At 38.5% G+C, this 18,514-nt stretch overlaps 1 protein-coding gene across 5 annotated transcripts; it reads left to right on the top strand.

Moving 5' to 3' along the window:
• The first annotated feature begins 796 nt into the window (after positions 1-796).
• On the top strand, positions 797-18,340 carry itcha (itchy E3 ubiquitin protein ligase a). Of its 5 annotated transcripts, XR_004632338.1 has the most exons (26): positions 797-912; positions 2,959-3,028; positions 3,324-3,465; positions 3,962-4,086; positions 5,165-5,296; positions 6,602-6,650; positions 6,792-6,970; positions 7,549-7,789; positions 7,971-8,066; positions 8,281-8,455; positions 9,118-9,187; positions 9,340-9,424; positions 10,478-10,606; positions 10,935-11,007; positions 11,195-11,266; positions 11,374-11,462; positions 11,638-11,797; positions 12,077-12,210; positions 13,081-13,221; positions 13,583-13,703; positions 13,797-13,901; positions 14,729-14,825; positions 14,916-14,988; positions 15,815-16,006; positions 16,086-16,236; positions 16,485-18,340. XR_004632338.1 is itself a non-coding variant. In XM_034691111.1 (24 exons), the coding sequence occupies exons 2-24, from the start codon at positions 3,004-3,006 to the stop codon at positions 15,912-15,914; spliced, it is 2,607 nt and encodes an 868-aa protein (XP_034547002.1). In that variant the 5' UTR covers positions 797-912; positions 2,959-3,003; the 3' UTR covers positions 15,915-18,340. The 5 variants fall into 5 exon arrangements, 2 of the variants coding, with proteins under 2 accessions (XP_034547002.1, XP_034546980.1); XR_004632337.1 differs by having other exon boundaries at positions 16,086-18,340; XR_004632336.1 differs by having other exon boundaries at positions 15,815-16,236.
• Positions 18,341-18,514: the final 174 nt, after the last annotated feature.

Here is an 18,514-nt window from a genome sequence, read left to right as displayed (position 1 = left end):
TACAGCCAGGAGATCCCTTTACTTAAAAGAAATGCTCATGCAGTAATAGCGTTCATCTCCTTAATAGCCAGGCGTCTCATTCTTCTTTCCTGGAAAACGCAATAACCTCCCAGCTTCACTAGATGGATTAGAGACACCATACATTTTCTTAAACTTGAAAAAATTAAATACACCTTCAAAGGCTCCTTACACAATTTTATTAAGATTTGGACCCCCTTTTTAGAATATTATGACAGCTCACAAGTCCCTCTGAATAGAGATGAACAATAGCAGAGTAGAATCATTTCTTTTTTCTTTTCTTTTCTTTTCCAAATTTAATTTCAATTTTAATTCAATTTTTTTTGGTTTGTATGTTTGTTTGTTGTGTGTCTATTTGTTATTGTTATTATTTAATTCTTACTAATGTATTACCTTGCTTCCCCTTTTGCTTACTTACACATTATGTAAAATGTGGGCTGTGGGGTATTTTTTACAGTCTATGGTTAAAAGGAGGGCTGGGTGGGATGGGGTGGGATAGGGTGGGGCATGGAAGGGGAATGGAAACCTTAAATACTGCAGCAACTGTTCTATATGTTTTTGTATTTGTTTACCAGCAATGTGTGCTGCAAATAAAATATATCATGGTAAAGTTTATGGAAAACGTAATAAAAAAATGTAAAAGAAAAAATATCAACGAAGCAATTTAAAGTTTTTCAGAGGTACTAATTTAAGTCCGTTATGCGAAAAACACATTTCTAAAAATGAAAGTAATGTAAATGTACCATTTTATTTTGAAAAGTCAAGCCGGAAAAGCTGGTCTTGTTCTGGCTAGCGGAACACAGGTCTGCGCTGATGGCAGGCAGCTACCTGTCAACAACCTAGGAATACGAGAAACTGAAGCCCGGGTTGCCTTTTGTCGTCTGCCTCTGTCAGGTAAGGACATTCGGTCGCTACCTGAACGACAGACATGACATTCCCCCGACTTGAAGGAGGAAAACTTCTCGAGGAGCCTGGTTGTGTGTTAGCATCACCAACGTTGGTTAATGCATGGTTAGCTAATGCCTCGGTGTAACGTTACGGCGGCTAACAAAGTTGCTCCTGGTAGATGAACTTCACAGCTTCTGTTGGGTATTCCTAATATTAAGAATGTACACAACAGTCAGTAATACATGTTAGCTATGTCATATTTCGAAGCCATTTATCTGCGAGAGTCTTGTGTTTGAAGTTGTCAACAAATCCTGCTAATGCTAAAGTGACTAATAAAGCTGTAAGCTAACTCAAAGCTACAGCAGACAGCAGGGAGCACGAAGCCTCTTTGACAACTATCTGCTACTAGCTTACATCTTTCTTTAAATAAATATTAACATACCCCGTAGCTATTTAATTTTAATCACCCCTGCACACCGTCAAATGATGTTGTCAAAGATTAGTAGAGTAGGTTTAGTGATACTTAACTCAGCAAAGTTAAGGATGGGATTTTCTGTTATGAAGGCTTACGGCGGGTCCTTGAAATAGCTGAGATTAAATGAAGTCACTTGGTTACATGTATTGTAGTACAGCTATTCCAAGCCTGAGCACAGAAATGATCTTATCCCACTGAATGAAAGAAACATTAGTGCATCAGTGTGTAGAGTTGTCAACAATCATCAGCACATTGAGGTACATGAGTTACAAACAGTGAGGCAATAAGTTAATGAGATTGTTTGTTAGTGGGACTCCAATTCACTTTATACTTATCTGACTTTAAAGTTCATAAATTAAATAAGTTTGTATTGTAATGCTAAATTAGCCAGAATGTGTTGTGGAGTCTAATGAGTTCATATGTTTGAGCTAGCACCTCTACAAATACTGATGTAACATCTATAGATTCCTGAAACTGTCATGTATATATACAGTCCCTGACAAAAGTCTTGTCACTTATCCAAGTTGTAGGAATAACAACTTTACTCGTAGTTGATCAATTTGAATCATAAATGGTTCATATGAAAGGCAAAGCACACTCAATTATTTTTATTTTACCAAAAATAAAGTTTTTTTTTTTATCATTCATTGAGTTTTTTCATGAAATCAGGACAGAAAGATCAGATTTTGCTTGGGCTAAAGCCTTGTCGCATACAAAAATAATGTAGAAATTAAATATATACGCTACTTTGAATACACAAACATTCTACATTAACCTCAGAACATACAGTCATTATGCCTTGGAAAAAATAATTAATATCTTGTATGACTCCCATGAGCTTGGAGGACTGCATCCATACGTCTTGGCTGACTCAATGACTCAAATACCTTATCAACAAAGTCCTCTGGAATAGCAAAAAAAGCAGTCTTACAGGACTCCCAGAGTTCATCAAGATTCTTAGGTTTCATCCTCCAAACCTCCTTCATCTTACCCCAGACATGCTCAATAATTTTCATGTCTGGTGACTGGGCAGGCCAATCCTGGAGCACCTTGACCCTCTTCGCTTTCAGGAACTTCAATGTGGAGGCTGAAGCACGAGAAGGAGCACCATCCTGCTGCAGAATTTGCCCTCTCTTGTGGTTTGGAATGTAATGGGCAGCAAAAATTTCTTGATATTTCAGGCTGTTGATGCTGCCATCCACTCTGCAGATCTCTCACCCCATACTGCATGTAGCCCCAAACCATGATTTTTCCTCCATCAAACTTGACTGTTTTCTGGGCAAATCTTGTGTCCATGCGGATTCCAACAGGTCTTCTGCAGTATTTGCGGCAATCGGGAGGCAGTTCAGTGGATGATTCATCAGAAAAGTCAACCTTCTGCCACTTTTCCACTATATCATTATGTGACAAGACTTTTGTCAAGCAGTGTAGATGGCTTCCTTAACCCATACTTGCCATTGTTTGTAAAGACAGGCTATATTTTCCACTGACTGAAGCAACCTAATAGCCTAATCACTCTCTAAGTAGGTTACCTGAACAGAGTGTCCCATGTTTACATCCGGTGTCACTGGTTGCAGGTCCTGCAGTGCAGACAAATAAGGCTGCAGTGTTATGGAAGAACCATGAAGGCCCAATTACAAGTCACTGGTGAGTAACATGTTTTGTGACCTTTCAACTATGTCACACATTTGATGAATTAATAAAGTGTATCATTGTTTGACTTTAAGTTTAAGGAACAGACTTTGCGTTGTTTTGTTCCTCTCATACAATATGAATACAGGAAGTCTCCCTCATCAGTTGACATGCTCAGTCTGTGTTGTCTACAGGAAGTGGTGGCTTACTCTGTGACAACTTTACCAAATGCAATTTCTGACAGACTCCTATCATATATGTTTATAGAACATTACCTGAACCTCTCATGGTGGTTTTATCCCCTATCTAGTGCTTTCAGCCAAGCTGAAGGAAAACAAAAAGAACTGGTTTGGTCCCAGCCCGTACGTTGAGGTGGCTGTGGATGGCCAGTCAAAGAGGACTGAGAAGTGCAACAATACACACAGTCCCAAATGGAAGCAGGCTCTCACAGTGTGAGTATGATTGTTGTTTGTCAAGGAAGAGGAAGCAGGAACAAATAAATGATGTTTGGTTGTGCAACTATCTATCTATCTATCTATCTATCTATCTATCTATCTATCTATCTATCTATCTATCTATCTATTTATCTATCTGTCTATCTGTCTGTGTGTCTGTGTGTCTATCTGTGTGTCTGTCTATGTACTTTTTTGAGGAAAATCCATATTCCATCTTATTTTCTAAGAAAACTGCAAATGCTGGGAATCAATATTGTTGAAATGACAAGAATACATCTTAAAAAATAACACAGTGATATGAGGGGTCCGAAGGCTGCTTCCACCTATTAATTAACCAATGGTAACATAAAAAATATGAAGGATATAAATACCAAATTTGTATTTTCTTGCAGCTGATTTGCCTACTTTGAATCCTCTCAGCAGACGGTTCAGTTGCCCTTAATCATGTTCTCCTGTGTCTTCTGATGTCTTGACATTTTCTCATTTTCTGCAGAATTGTGACTCCGGTCAGCAAGCTGATATTCCGTGTTTGGAGTCACCAGACGCTGAAAGCAGACATCCTGTTGGGAATGGCAACACTAGAGATCAGTGAGACTCTGAAGGCTAATAACTTGAAATGTGAGTCTTATACTCTGTCTCCTTAGTGGTAGAAATATATATATATATTTAAGATGAAAAAGAATGAAATCTCCAACGTTTGACTTTCTCTTCCAGTTACCCGCATAAGAAAACTCTGATCTTGTATATTACAAGGCCAATTGGTAGATTTTCCTTGCACTGTCTTTTGATTAAACTTAGAGCTACCATGAGCTGTATGACTATGAACCTTCAAATACATCTTACACTGTTATTTGCTTTTATACCCTGAAGTTAATATTCTCAGGCTGTAGGGGTTGAATCCCACAGATTATTTTAAGCTATCAGTAAAACGTTTTTGGAATTAATAAAACAATTTGGATCCTTTGTAATCTCTCTCTGTATTCACATTCTGTGTGTATGTCAGTCAGCTGAATATTGTATTTTGCAGAGGTTGAACACATGGTAGACAGTAGATAAACTACCCTTTATGAGTCTGTATCTCCCTTTGTTTGTTATGAGAATTTTTTATTGAGCTTTGATGAGCTCAAACGTTGAGAGGCGGTGTACTTTTTTTTCTCTGGGACACATGCTTTACCTAAGCCTATGTCCCTCTGCCTGCTCAGAGTGTGTTTTCAGCCTAATACAAAGGCTTCTCTCAGACCCGGTCAGCAACAGCAAAGCACCATGTGACATAAAAGACTGGTGCATGTTCCTTATAGCTGCTCTAAAAACGTTGCCAGCTGCTCTTAAGGCCATGGTGCTTGTTAAGCCCATGTGACTGAGCTAATAGAGTGACTGACACAGGGATCTCCAGAGCCCCGACTCGAACAGGCTGGACTTAAAACAGTGAGCAACAAAGTTAAGATTGTGATTATTATGAAGGGCTGGATGGAGCTTTAAAAAGGAAATGTTTTTTAATTTAATCTCAGAACTTTTCCGACCGTGCATACATTTAAAATACAACTTTTAGTTGTATTTGAAATGTATGCACGGTCTATTCACTACTTCCCCACAGCAGCAGCATCAGCATCAGCTGTTTCACTTTGTTGTGATGAGTGTACCTTAGATGTGTTGTCACTGTTCATCTGTTAAACACTCTATTCTGTGCTCTCTCCAGTATCTGAGGTGGTGAAAACACTGCAGCTTAGCTCTGACAGAGACCCCCGAGATGTGGTAGGTGACCTGTCGGTCTGTCTGGATGGCATGCAGGTAGACGAAGAAACGTTTGCAACAGCAGAGAGAGAACATGGTGAGAAGACACACACAGGTTATGATGCACAGACTTACAGAATTCAAGCTTGATCAGAATTCTTTACAGAGCCTGAGAGATGCCTTTATTTAAGACTAATGACTAATGACTAATAATCATTTATATACAGAGAAAGAAATGTTAAAATCAGCTGAGGGGAAACAGGAAGTTTTAGAGCTGAATTACCAAAATATGTTTCAAGTAATTGGTCATTGTATGCTGAATTTACCAGAAAGCACTGACTAGTTTATTGTCACAAACTGAAAATGTCAACTTATTTAACTCTATGTAAGCAAATTCCAATCTATTTTTTATAATTCACTTTTTATTGTTTTCAAAACATGTAACAAACAGACAAACATGAAAATCAAAAGAAAAACTAAAAATTCAGAAAGAAATGGCACAATAATACAGGAATAAAAAAAACATTTTCGCGTAAGAAGAGGTAATACAGCCATTGACAAAAGAAGGACAGAAACAATACAAAACAAAAATAAATAAAGATAATAATCAATCATTCTTTTACAATCCTAAACAAGGCAAAGTTAGCTATTCAATATTGTATCCATGAAGGGGCCCCATATGTCCAAAAGTATCTCCTGTCTGCTGTTTAATTTAAAAATGAGTTGTTCTTAATGTTGGTCATTTCTCCCAGCCATTCATTAAAAGGGATGTTATTTGTAGTTTTCCAGTGCCTGAGTACAATCCTACAACCTGTGGTAAGGGCCAATCTGCACCACAGAGTCTGGCGATGGAATAGTCTAACTATTCCAATTTATTTTTAACCCTTAGAGGTCTCGGCCTATTTTGACAGGTTTTGAGTAATTTTGCTTTGCTTTTGTTAACAATATAGTTTGTTTTTAACAAGCCCATGCTTGTTATTTTTTAATTTTTTTCACCTATATGATCTGACTATTATTTATTCATTTTGATCTACTATTTCAACATACTGGGCAATAAAACACACAAAATCCATACATTTCGGATTACATTTTTTTTTTTTTACAACTATTTCAATAAAAAATACAAACATGGTCAATGAAACAATTTAACTGTTGAAAATGTACAACTAGGTGGCAACTATGAATAAATTAAGGTAAAATTGAAATTAAATCAAACTCATGGGATGAGGGATGTTAATGTTCTTTGTTGTCACATAGCAGATACCATCTAATAAACGTAATACATATCCTTTGGACAAGTTGATCTACTTTAATATTGGATGAATAAGTTTTGCTGTTGCATTAACACCCCATAATATTTAACATGACTATTGTCACAATCCTTATTTTCTCTGTCTTCTAGCCTCTGTTCCAAATGGAAATGCAAGACAAAATGGAGACACTGGCAACAGGTGTGTTGAACTTTTTTAAATTAGACCTTTAAATGCTCCCATCTCTAACTCTTAAGTTTGGGATTAGATAAGCTAAAGGTCATCTCTTATAAAGTTCTTGTGTAACCATACACTAATTTAGGTAAATGTTTCTATCCCCAGGTCAAGCAGAGACACTTCCCCCTCCAGTGATTCAGAGGAGTGGGTTATTGTACCTAATGGTCATCCCGTCAATGGTAAGAGTTCGCCATCCCGATCTCCAGGGGGCTCCGTCGCCTCGCGTCCTCCCAGACCAGCCCGACCTCCTCCTGCTACTCCTCGAAGACCTGCAGCTTCTCCGAGTAAGAAAAGTTCAAGAGTGACATGAAGACGTCACGATATAACACTCATTTGTGTCCTAGTCATACTCCCCACTGCTCATTTTCAATGCTTACATACAGTGTGAGTGAGTGTGTTAAATGACTAAAGGATTAAGTCGACACCCTCGCAAGTTGGCAGCAAAATCACTTGTCAATTAAATGAGTGATTCCATTTTTATTATTGTGGGCCTGCAGTGCCGGTCAACTGTTGTGCTTCGGCTGTAGTGCAACCGCTTGCCACTAGCTGGAGCTGGAGCTTTTTACATAGGCTGTGTCTGGTTAACTCAACAACAAATATGCATGCAAACATAGCAAACATGCATGTGAACGTAAATACTCAGCAAACCATTGTCAACTCTGCAGACTCTGTGATAATGTGTTTAGCCGTGCACTTTTTCCCCACATTTTTTCTTACCTTTAGACTGGTCAGCTAGTTGGAATTTAAATTTCTATTTAAACAACTAGGACATTAGTTGCTTCGGACCACCCCTATGGGACACATATGCAAATGTATAAAAAGGTCTTCTAATCTCAGATCTTTTATCCTCCACTGTCTCCAGCCTCTTCGAGCAGTTCATCCCCCAGTGAGCTAAGCGAAGGTCCAGCTTCCGATGGCTCCTCTCAAGCGTCAGCTAGTGGGTGTTCAAATCAGCAAGATGACTCAGGTGCTGGAGGAGCAGCAGCTACAGGGCCCCCCTCACAAACAGCAGGTGGCCCCAAGCCAGGGACTTCCACCTTGGCACCTCCGGCCACAACAGCTCCCAGAATCACACCAATGAGCAATGGACCTCTACCACCAGGGTGAACGAACATCTGTACTATATGCACACTTTACGCCTCTTATGTTTGTACCTTTTTAATGTAGAAAGCTTTTTGGTGATATGTGAAGTTTAGATCTTTTGTGACAGAGTCATTTTGTTCATCACTAGAATCGTGTTTCATTTGCTTTAAATTTACACACTCATCTGTTTTGTTTCTGCAGGTGGGAGCAAAGGGTGGACCAGAATGGAAGAGTTTATTTTGTTGATCACATTGAGAAAAGGACAACCTGGGACCGGCCTGATCCCTTACCTACAGGGTACTAAAGTTACTTATTTTAAACACTGAATGGTGACATGCTTCTTACTGTGCTCTTTGAAACTGTGAAGTCATTTTTTCATAACAAGGTACCTCAGATTTCCACTTTTCCTGCAGACCTTCAGCCTTATTACTTCAAGTTCTCTTATCAAATTAGATATCAATGATGATATTTAAAGTCATACAGCCTCTTCATTACTCTCCCTTTCCTGTAGGTGGGAGCGCAGGGTGGACCCCATGGGTAGAGTATACTTCGTCGACCACATAACCCGGACTACAACATGGCAACGCCCCACTCAGGAGTCTGTGCGTAACTATGAGGAGTGGCAGCACCAGCGTAGCCAGCTGCAGGGAGCCATGCAGCAGTTTAACCAGAGGTTTATTTATGGGGTAAGAGCAGTCACTGGTTCAGCTACTCATTTTGCTGTTATCATTATTTAGGCAAAGATCTTATCCAGAATATTTTTTTCCATCTCACAAGTTTTACCACTTTAGCTTCTCTTGTCTTGTTCTTTAAGTTATGTTTTGGGGCATTTTTGCCTTTATTGGATTGGAAAGCTTGAGAGAGTCAGTAAATGTGGAGAGTAGTGAGCGGGGGAAGATAAGCATTAAATGGTAGAGGCTGGGAGTCAAACCTGTGACCACTGCGACAAGGACCATTGCTTAAGTACATGGGATGCACGTTTAGACCGCTAGTCCAATGGCGCCCTATCTCTTATACAATTCCATTTAATCCATTCTGTCACATAAAGTTTGATAATCTATAAACCTGAAAGAAAAGCCAATAATCTGTGTGGAATAAATTTCAGCATCTCATTTGTGCGGACATGGCTGGCTTTAGGCTTAATTGTTCAAAATCAAAGTCTTATGTTTGTGTGTTTGACTTTGTGTGTTTGAGCTATTAGCCATTAATGAGAATTAATCGGAACTTCAAAATGTCAAAACCAAATGCGAAGAGAAATAAAATGATGTTGGTTTGATTAATCTTGTCTGATGTTTGACAGGGGTCACATAAGACCTCATTAATATCTGTCCCTCTCTCTCTGTGTCAGCTACAGGACCAGCTGGCAGCCACGGCCAATAAAGAGTTTGATCCTCTGGGACCTTTGCCTCACGGCTGGGGTAAATATCACTGTTTATTTATTGCAGCTGTCGTTTCTGAACAGTAAATATAATAAAACAGTTAATATGTTATCCAGGCGTTGGCTTTGATGCCAGTGTAAATGCATTTTAAATTGAATTTTAAATAATAAATGCTTCCTTTTCAATGACAGAGAAGAGAACAGACACCAATGGCAGAGTGTATTTTGTTCATCATCCGACTCGGGCGACACAGTGGGAGGACCCGAGGACGCAAGGGTGAGTGTAGGCCTTTTCATTTCTATTAAACCTGGTGATTCAGACTGACTTAGCTGTAATTACATGTTATTGCCTGTAAGAGGTGCTGACGAGTTAGCATTTGCTCAGCTCGACTTTCTCTAAAACGTCTCTGATAGGAATCAGTTCTGAACTTTAGAGACTGGAGGAACACGTTTTGCACATCTTGCAGACTTAAATTATTTTTTTAATGTTACTTTTTATTTGTATGTGCTTCAGGAGTAAGCAAAATTACACAACAGTCCTGACCTGAAATGAGGTACTCACAGGTAGACAATGTCAGGACAGATATTTGCAAACAATAGGGATGTGGAAGCAGAGAGAGCAGGAAGTTTAAAATTACTAAAATCTAAATGTTTTTTTCTGTAGGGTTGTAGGTCAAATCATATGTGGACTGAGTCATAACTTCATTTCATGACTGATAAGGAAGTTGTGTGTTCTTAAAGGATTATCTGTTAACAAAGTGTTGACTTTCACTTTTTAATGACTGGAATGAGTGAAGAGGAAGTTCCCTTTTTAACCCACATAAGCTTGAGTATGACACATTTCAGTATAATATAACTTCTGTATGACCTGGGACCCTGCAATCGTTTAATCACCTGAGGCTTGCAATGTGCAATCTGAAATGTATCCAATCCAATCCACTTTATTTATATAGCACATTTTAAAAAATGATCAAGTTTAGCAAAGTGCTGCACAGTGAGGTAAAATAAGTTAAAATATAAAGAACAGAAAACACTGTCAGTAAATAAAATAGAATAAGATAAAATAATCAAAATAAAACACTTTAAAAAATAGTTTAAAAAAAAACAAAAAAATAAAATAAATATTAAAAATGTATAAAATAAAAACACTGTTAGAGCAAATAAAAATCCCATAAAAGAACAGACAGTGACAGAGACCACACAAATCTCATGCTGGGTTAAAAGCCAAGGAGTAAGGATAAATGTAATCTCACTTTCATTTATTTTTTGTGTTCCTTTTTATTTTGCTAACAATTAATTAGATGTCTATTTTTTGTGTCCTTTTTTTCAGGCTGTTGAATGATAAGCCCCTGCCAGAGGGCTGGGAGATGAGGTTTACTGTGGATGGTATTCCCTACTTTGTGGACCACAACAGGCGAACCACAACCTACATAGACCCTCGCACAGGGAAATCATCACTGTAAGCTCTTCTGTAAAATAAATGTCTGCAGCAATGTTGTTAATCCTGATCTGAGTATAACCACTGTCCGCTTTTAAATTACACAGAGCAATTAAAGATAATACCGGTATAAAAGTGTCAGTCAATCCAGCTTAAATGCATTAAGCTAAATGTTTTTACCATTTTCTAATAATCCTTAGAGTTATCAGGTTTTGTACTTTATTAGAGCATCCCATAACATAAACTGTAAAACAGTGGCAGCATGATGCAAGTCATGGTTGTGGAGTCAACATGTGCACAAATGTTCATGTGAAATGCTTGTTGATAACTGTCCTTGTCTCGTCCACAGAGAGAACGGGCCTCAGATAACGTATGTCAGGGACTTCAAAGCCAAAGTGCAATACTTCAGGTTCTGGTGTCAGGTATGTGCTGCCCTTCAGGTGTTGAAATGCTTTCTTATCTCACATGATAACCTCAACAAAGTGGATCTTTCTTTATCCACTGTGACCTTATCTCTCTAGTTCTTGATGTGCAAAGATGAAACCACAGTGAAAAGTGTTCAGGTTTATTAAAATTTCACTTCTCCATGTTTGTTCTTCTACCTCTCAGCAATTGTCGATGCCGCAGCACATTAAGATCACCGTGTCCAGGAAAACCTTGTTTGAGGACTCGTTCCAACAGGTGATGATTTGAATAAACTGTCAGTTTGTGATCCCTCTGTTTGACTTGTATTATCTTGTAATTGTTTGAGGTGTGTGATTGTTCTGATTCTTTGTTCGCATTCAAAGATCATGAGCTTCCACCCTCAAGATCTGCGGCGGAGACTGTGGATAATATTCCCCGGAGAGGAAGGCTTGGACTACGGGGGTGTGGCCAGGTAATTTAACCAATTTGATTTAACATAATTTGCCCGCTATTGTCTGCGGCGGTATGAGGTGTGTTTAGTTCTTTTTAGTAGTTTTTTCATTCTTCATAAAACATAAAACCTGTATCTGAACCAGTTTGACCGCGTCTAATGAATGTTGTTCTTTTTGATGTTCTTCAATTTCCAGGGAATGGTTTTTCTTGCTCTCCCATGAGGTCCTGAACCCAATGTACTGCCTGTTTGAGTACGCTGGCAAAGACAACTATTGTCTGCAGATCAATCCCGCCTCCTACATCAACCCTGACCATCTCAAGTACTTCAAGTTCATAGGACGCTTCATTGCCATGGTACCTGCCCTGTTTCTCAACACAATTACTCAATATGACATCAGTAAAGGTGATAGCATGACTAAAGGCATGACTGCGTGAGACCACAAGATGACTCATTTGTGCATTGCAAACTGAATGAAGACAGTCATGTGTAAATGTTACACTTCAGTATACAGTTATCTTGAGAATGTAACACTAAGAATCAGGTTCCAGATGTGACATTTAAATGACTTCTGTACTGCATGCCTTTCATTTGAACACACAGGTTAACCTTTACTCCTGTATTTCTCCTCCTAGGCCTTGTTCCATGGCAAATTCATCGACACAGGTTTCTCCCTCCCCTTCTACAAGCGAATCCTGAACAAACCTCTGGCCCTCAAAGACCTGGAGTCCATAGATCCAGAGTTTTACAACTCACTCATCTGGATCAAGTAGGTCTGGGGATGTAAACTGTTCTATGTGAAGTGGTGGATTGTTGGCTAAAGAACAGGGCCACTCATGATTGGTTGGTTGGCAAGATCTGTTATGCAGATTAAAAGACTGTGGTCCGGCTCTGTGCTCTCTTGTTCGTCAACACCTACAGTTGTGTTTTCAGAGTAGAGGACGGAGCAGGAATGCCGGGCAGCTGGAGTCATATGACAGAGGTTTTCCTGTGGTAATTACTGCACTAATGAATATCTGACTCCTCTCCTCATTTATTGGACTCTGAAAACCTCTGACCTGTTGACTCCAGGCCTGGCTCCGCTCATTATGACAGTTAGTTGCCGTAGTTAAGTGAAATATGATCTGGGGATAACACAAAGTGTTTTATTCGGAAAATCAACTGGATGTTTTGATTTTGCTTTGGTGCCTGACTTGCTGTCCCGCTCGGTCTTCTCTTTTGAGATTGATGCATCGTGCTCCGACATTTGGAAAAAAATAGAAGTCTTGCGTATCTGATCCTGAGGGCTCTGGCATGCTGGATCAAAGATGGAGCCGGAACGCAACGGAGCGGATCCAGTGGAAGTTAACACATTGGCTAGAATAGAAACTTATCAACTCAGGTGCCGAGACGGATCGTAGAAACTTTCCCTTTAAGGCCTCCTTGTTTATTCCTACCTACCTGCCAATCTGTCATATGTGTATGAAAATTAGTTTACACAATAAGCAGAACTAATTCCTCTATCCTACCATAGAATAAGCACCACTCCAATAGCTGCGTTACAAGTTGTCTTGCAAAAAGAACATGAAAGGAATGTGCCAAATGTTCCAGTATTCTCCTGTTAATCACATTATTAATATAATGACGCTCTTGCCTGCAGGGATAACAACATAGAAGAGTGCGGCCTAGAAATGTTCTTCTCAGTCGACAAAGAGATTCTCGGTGAGGTCACCACCCACGAGCTGAAACCAGACGGAGGGAACGTCCAAGTGACGGAGGAAAATAAAGAGGAATATATCAGGTACAGTGGGATCCCGTTATGCTTCTTATCAATCATGTCCTTAACCACCACCACACCTTCATTAACTTTTCTGTCTGCCTCATTACACACAACACGACATTCGTATTCAGGCAGACTTACATTAACTGCATTATTACTATCCCAGCATTCTCTTTTCTCCTGCATATGATTGATAGTAATGATGTTTGATCAACTAACAGCATTGTATTTAGACAACAGCAGAATGATGGCATTTATAGAGGATATGATATAAATTATAACCTCAAATTTGAGGATTTATCTACAACCTAATTTCATAAGCAAATATGAACCTTTTGCGTCATCTACTTCATTCTTTTACCCTTCATATCCCTGATTGCAGGCTGGTGGCAGAGTGGAGACTCTCCAGAGGCGTGGAGGAGCAGACTCAAGCATTCTTCGAGGGTTTCAATGAAGTTTTGCCCCAGCAGTACCTACAATACTTTGATGCTAAGGAATTAGAGGTACTAGGGAAAAAAAATCAAACCTCCCTCTTTACCACCTTTAACAAAAAAAGGAAAAATACATCAATCTGTTATCCCATCTCTCGCCTGTAGGTGATGCTGTGTGGGATGCAGGAGATAGACCTGGTGGACTGGCAGAGAAACACTATCTACAGGCATTATGCACGGAGTAGCAAACAGATCCTCTGGTTCTGGCAGGTCAGTACTTACAGCTGCACACCCTGACTGCATTGCTCAGTAACACAGTAGATAAAAGCACAACCTCTTGCATGTCCTTTCTCTCTCTGTCCTACTTGTTACGGTACATTGATCCTGCACAATAGCCTGTGTTAAGTCTTATGATTAAATTTCTTTCTTTAGCTTATAACCCCAAGTGCTTAGTGTTAGGATCAATGTTTGCTGTCGCCTCAGGGACAAAAGAGAGTAAAAACTTTTTATAACAATAAGAAACACTTCAAATTTAGGAACAGGGTATCTTATTTTGAAGAGGTTGCAGCGGAACTCTCTGCCCCTGGACATTGAAATAGTGAGCTCTGACTTACCTTTTTAATCTGGCTTTTAACTTTGAGTGATTTCTTTCAAGCCCTGAACTGCATTATTACTGTATTACATTTATGACCATTGTTTTAGCATCATTATTTATTTATTTATTTATTTTTATTTATTTATGTATTAATTAATTTATTTTATTTATTTTTATTTTATAGTATTTTTATTTTTATTCTATCTTATTCTATCTTCTTTTTTTTCAACTGGTTCTATTTAATTTTTCTGGTTTTGATTTAATTTAATTTAATTGATTTACTTTATTTTAATTGATTTTATTTAATTTCTATTTTTTAGTATTTCATGTCACAATCCTCTATCTTATTTTAGCCTAGTATCATTTTATCTGTTGCTGCTGTTTTCTGTCTCTGTTGTTTTGTGAAGCACCTTGGGCTGCATGTGTGAATGTATGAAAGGTGATATATAAATAAAATGAGTTGAGTTGGGGTTGCTAACATAAGTTGTGCTGTTGTTGACAGTTTGTAAAGGAGATGGACAATGAGAAGAGAATGAGACTGCTGCAGTTTGTCACAGGAACATGCCGTCTTCCTGTGGGTGGCTTCGCCGACCTGATGGGTATGAGACATAATCATAACAACTCACACGCATTATTCCACAACCCACCTCTTCTTTAACTCTCTTTGTGCTTTTTATTGATCACTGCAGGAAGCAATGGCCCGCAAAAGTTCTGCATTGAGAAAGTTGGCAAAGAGAACTGGCTTCCACGAAGCCACACATGGTGAGATCTGTTTTTTCTATTTCTGCTCTCACAGAAGTCCTCAGGTATCTGACCTGAGTTTTCCCGGGATTAAACTTTCGTGGCCAAACCCTCTTAGTCATTTCTTATTTAACCAAACACCGGCCTTCCCTTAATGTCAGGGTGTATATTTGGTGTTTGATGTTATGCAATGAGGTGTAGGAATGCCTTGCTTTTGTTTAATTAAGTAACACAGATTACACAATGTTTATCCAGCAGATTGTCTCATAACAACATGTAATATTAGTGCAGCATTTAAATAACCATGCACTTTAGCTTTATAACATTTTTTAAAGAAGAAAAAATTATCTCCATCATTCTTAAAACCTAAAGAGGCATCTTACATAAGCAGCTACATGATGCTTCAGGTTCACCGGGCATGCCTCCAGTCCAAACTGGAAGCACTTTGTGTAAGTTGTGATTAGCTGCTAGTTTGCTTGAATTACTAGGAACAAAGCAGCAATTTGGTTGTGTAAAACCAACATTTCTGCAAGTAGCTACATGTATATAACATGTTGTGACTGAAGACCCTATCAGGAGGTAAATACATGAAACTGTAGGCTTAAAAAAATTCAAACCAACAACCTTTTCTTCCTCCCAAAAGTCTGTTTTCATGACCTTAACTTGTGAACATGAGGCCAGAGCATCGAGGGAAATATTCATATCCAAAAGTCATAACACAGAATAAGAACTAAAGCAAAGTATTCCTTAATCAGCAGTAATATAAATATATTTTCAATGAGATAAAATGTCAAAGATCACACTTAAAATGAAGAGAGTGATGAGTGTTTCTTCTTCCTCTGTCTAGCTTTAATCGTCTGGACCTCCCTCCTTACAAGAGCTACGAGCAGCTGAAAGAGAAGCTCATGTTCGCCATAGAGGAGACTGAAGGTTTCGGACAGGAGTAACGCAGCAGGATTGCATGGAGGAGCAAAATCCATTTGCGACAAAAGCACCTTTCACCAGAGTCTCCCTGCGGCCAGGAGCTGCTTATAAACTGGTAGATGGATGCACGCTATCGTACACAGTATCATCTGATCCTAAGCTGTGTCATTTAACCTCCATTTATCCCCACAAAGACCTGTGAATCCTCCTCAGCCTGTTGCACTCATCACCTGTTTGATCAGTCCCACCCTCGTCACTCAGCCCTGCTCAGCCCACTATCAGGCTTTGGAGGCCAAAGGGGACGCCTTTCTCACCCTGTCGTGTCTGCACTCGCTGTAAGGTTGCGTAAGTGCAGTTTCTACACGTAAATCAGTGAATCTGTGCTGTTGTTACTTCTTAAGAGCCGCCATGTTGGATCTTTGCACTAGAATTAATAACTTCAGAAGAAAAAAAAAACGTTTGTGCAAATAAGCTTCATATGTAAAGCTAGGCGTGGGCACAAATAGGTTGTTGGGGTCAGACTCAACTTTATTTTTCCATTGTTAAAAGTGGATGAACTGATAGATGTTTTTTTTTTTGTTTTTTTTTAACAGCTGACTGACCGGAGTGACTCTTGTAGCACCTATATAGTTTCTTTAACAACTTTGATAAGTATATTAATGATGATTAAAATGCTTCTGTTATTTTGTCAGGTTGATTTCTTAGTTTTTTAATGAGTTGAAACGTTGAACTTTGCACATAATTGAGCGAGCAGTTGGGCGGATGTGATTGTTCCCTAAGAGAGGTTGTATTTTTTATGTGCAATAGTTTTGTAGAAAACACTTTTGCTGACGATAGAGCCAAACAGTGATTTCTTTAATCATTTTGTAATGTCATTTGGTAACTTTCAGCATAAACTCCTGATTTAAACTCTCAATATGAAGTAGGGAACATTTGCGTAATTGCAGGTGTTTACAGAAGAACTGGTTTGGATTTGATTTGACAAACTTTGCCTTCCCGTAATGATCCATGCTGTTAATCTTTTCAGCCGTGGATAGATGTATGATTTGTTACTAATGAAGTGGGAACATTAGGAGAGAACAATGATGTGATAAAATATTCCCCTTTCCCACTGAGCGGTAGCCATTTCTTTGCTTGATATCCAGAAGGTTGTTTTTATCACAGATATAAAATCCTAACTGTTAAGGATGTGCTAAGTTACTAATGAAGTTTATGTAAATATACTTACAGAGTAGAAATGTGTTTGATATCTTAATGCATTAGTTCATCAAAACAGTGGACCCCTTTGATTCGGGGGTCATATGATAACTAGGATTTAAATTAATGTTGTAGTAAACTGCCCTAGTTTTATAGGGTGAGAGGCATTCAGATATGTACAGCACATGTGCATTTCCTTTTCTTTTTTTCAAAATAGCTCCACTAACAACAGCTCTAAGTTTTATTTTAGTATCAGGTAGAGTATAACTTCAAGAAAAAACACTAGGGAACCTATGTACCAAAGGATAATTATTTTTTGTAAACCGTTTGGAGAGTCGTCAAGTGTAATCAATTCTTAAAACCCTTTAAATTTCAGTTATCTTACAACTACTAAGTTGTGACTTGTCTTTTTATAGTATAAGTGGCTATGAAGTTAAAAAACGTTTTAAAAAAAGGTCAATAAAAATAGAGCGAACATTCACTGTCTTAATTGAGATACTTTCATGACTAATTACTGTCCAAGTTTTTAAGCCGTTTAGTCCGTGTTTAGGCAGCGTGGTGTGAATGACGTGATATAATTTGAACGTGTATCTCTGGTTATTGAAAATTGCAATGACAAAATCAGTTTGAGTGAGTTCCTTTTATTGAATAGCAGTACCAGTCTCACGTTAAGAAAAAAAACAGGCTGTCTCAATGCCTCAGGCTTCCCCTCACTGACCCCCAAACAGTGTGTTAACTCTCAGTTCATGCCGGTGACCGCTCAATTTCTGCTTAGCTGTGTAAGATGTTTCCTAACCCCTCACATCTTCCCCTTACTGGCAGCAAGTCAGTACACACAGACTAGTGAAGAGATTACTTTAAGATTAAAAAAAGAGAACCTTGTTTAAAAAAGGTTTTTGTGATTACAGTGGGACTTTTTATATTTAAACTGACAACAGCTTATCATAAAGCACCTTTACACTCCAAACAGGTTGAACTAACCACTTCACTGTTCAGTCACTGCTGTGCTCCGGACCATGGAGCAGTTCAATGTGTAAAAATATGCAAAATAGTGTTTTGTTGTATTGATTGAATTGTAAATCATGTTGATAGTGTAATCACTGTTTTTTGAGGCTCTAACTTTTTTCATAAGTCAAAGTCAGTGGTTGAAAACTATTTATTTGGATGATGGGTTTCATGTAACAATGGACTGGATTGATTGAAGAAAAAAAACAACAATAAAATGATTAAAACACTGGGCTCCTGCAGAAAACTTGTGTATTGTGAATTCATCATTTCTGCACTACCTTTTACACTTTTTGAAATATCCTACACCAAGTTCACGGCTTTGGTACAGAAAGGCATTAGGTCCACTGAAAAAAATAAATAAATCAAGGTCCAATATATATTTTTTTATTATTATTCTGACTTTAATCCCAGAGTTCTG

Source organism: Notolabrus celidotus, chromosome 1, assembly GCF_009762535.1.
Source record: "Notolabrus celidotus isolate fNotCel1 chromosome 1, fNotCel1.pri, whole genome shotgun sequence".
NCBI lineage: Eukaryota > Metazoa > Chordata > Actinopteri > Labriformes > Labridae > Notolabrus > Notolabrus celidotus.
This window is presented reverse-complemented; position numbering and strand designations above follow the sequence as displayed.

Bases quoted from the DNA above. Each gene is read 5' to 3' on its own strand.
- itcha (XM_034691089.1), top strand. From the start codon at position 3,004: ATGAAGGCCCAATTACAAGTCACTG. The intron at 11,798-12,076 runs GTACCTGCCCTG...TTCTCCTCCTAG, and splicing joins TAGGACGCTTCATTGCCATG to GCCTTGTTCCATGGCAAATT. The intron at 14,826-14,915 runs GTATGAGACATA...TGATCACTGCAG, and splicing joins TGGCTTCGCCGACCTGATGG to GAAGCAATGGCCCGCAAAAG.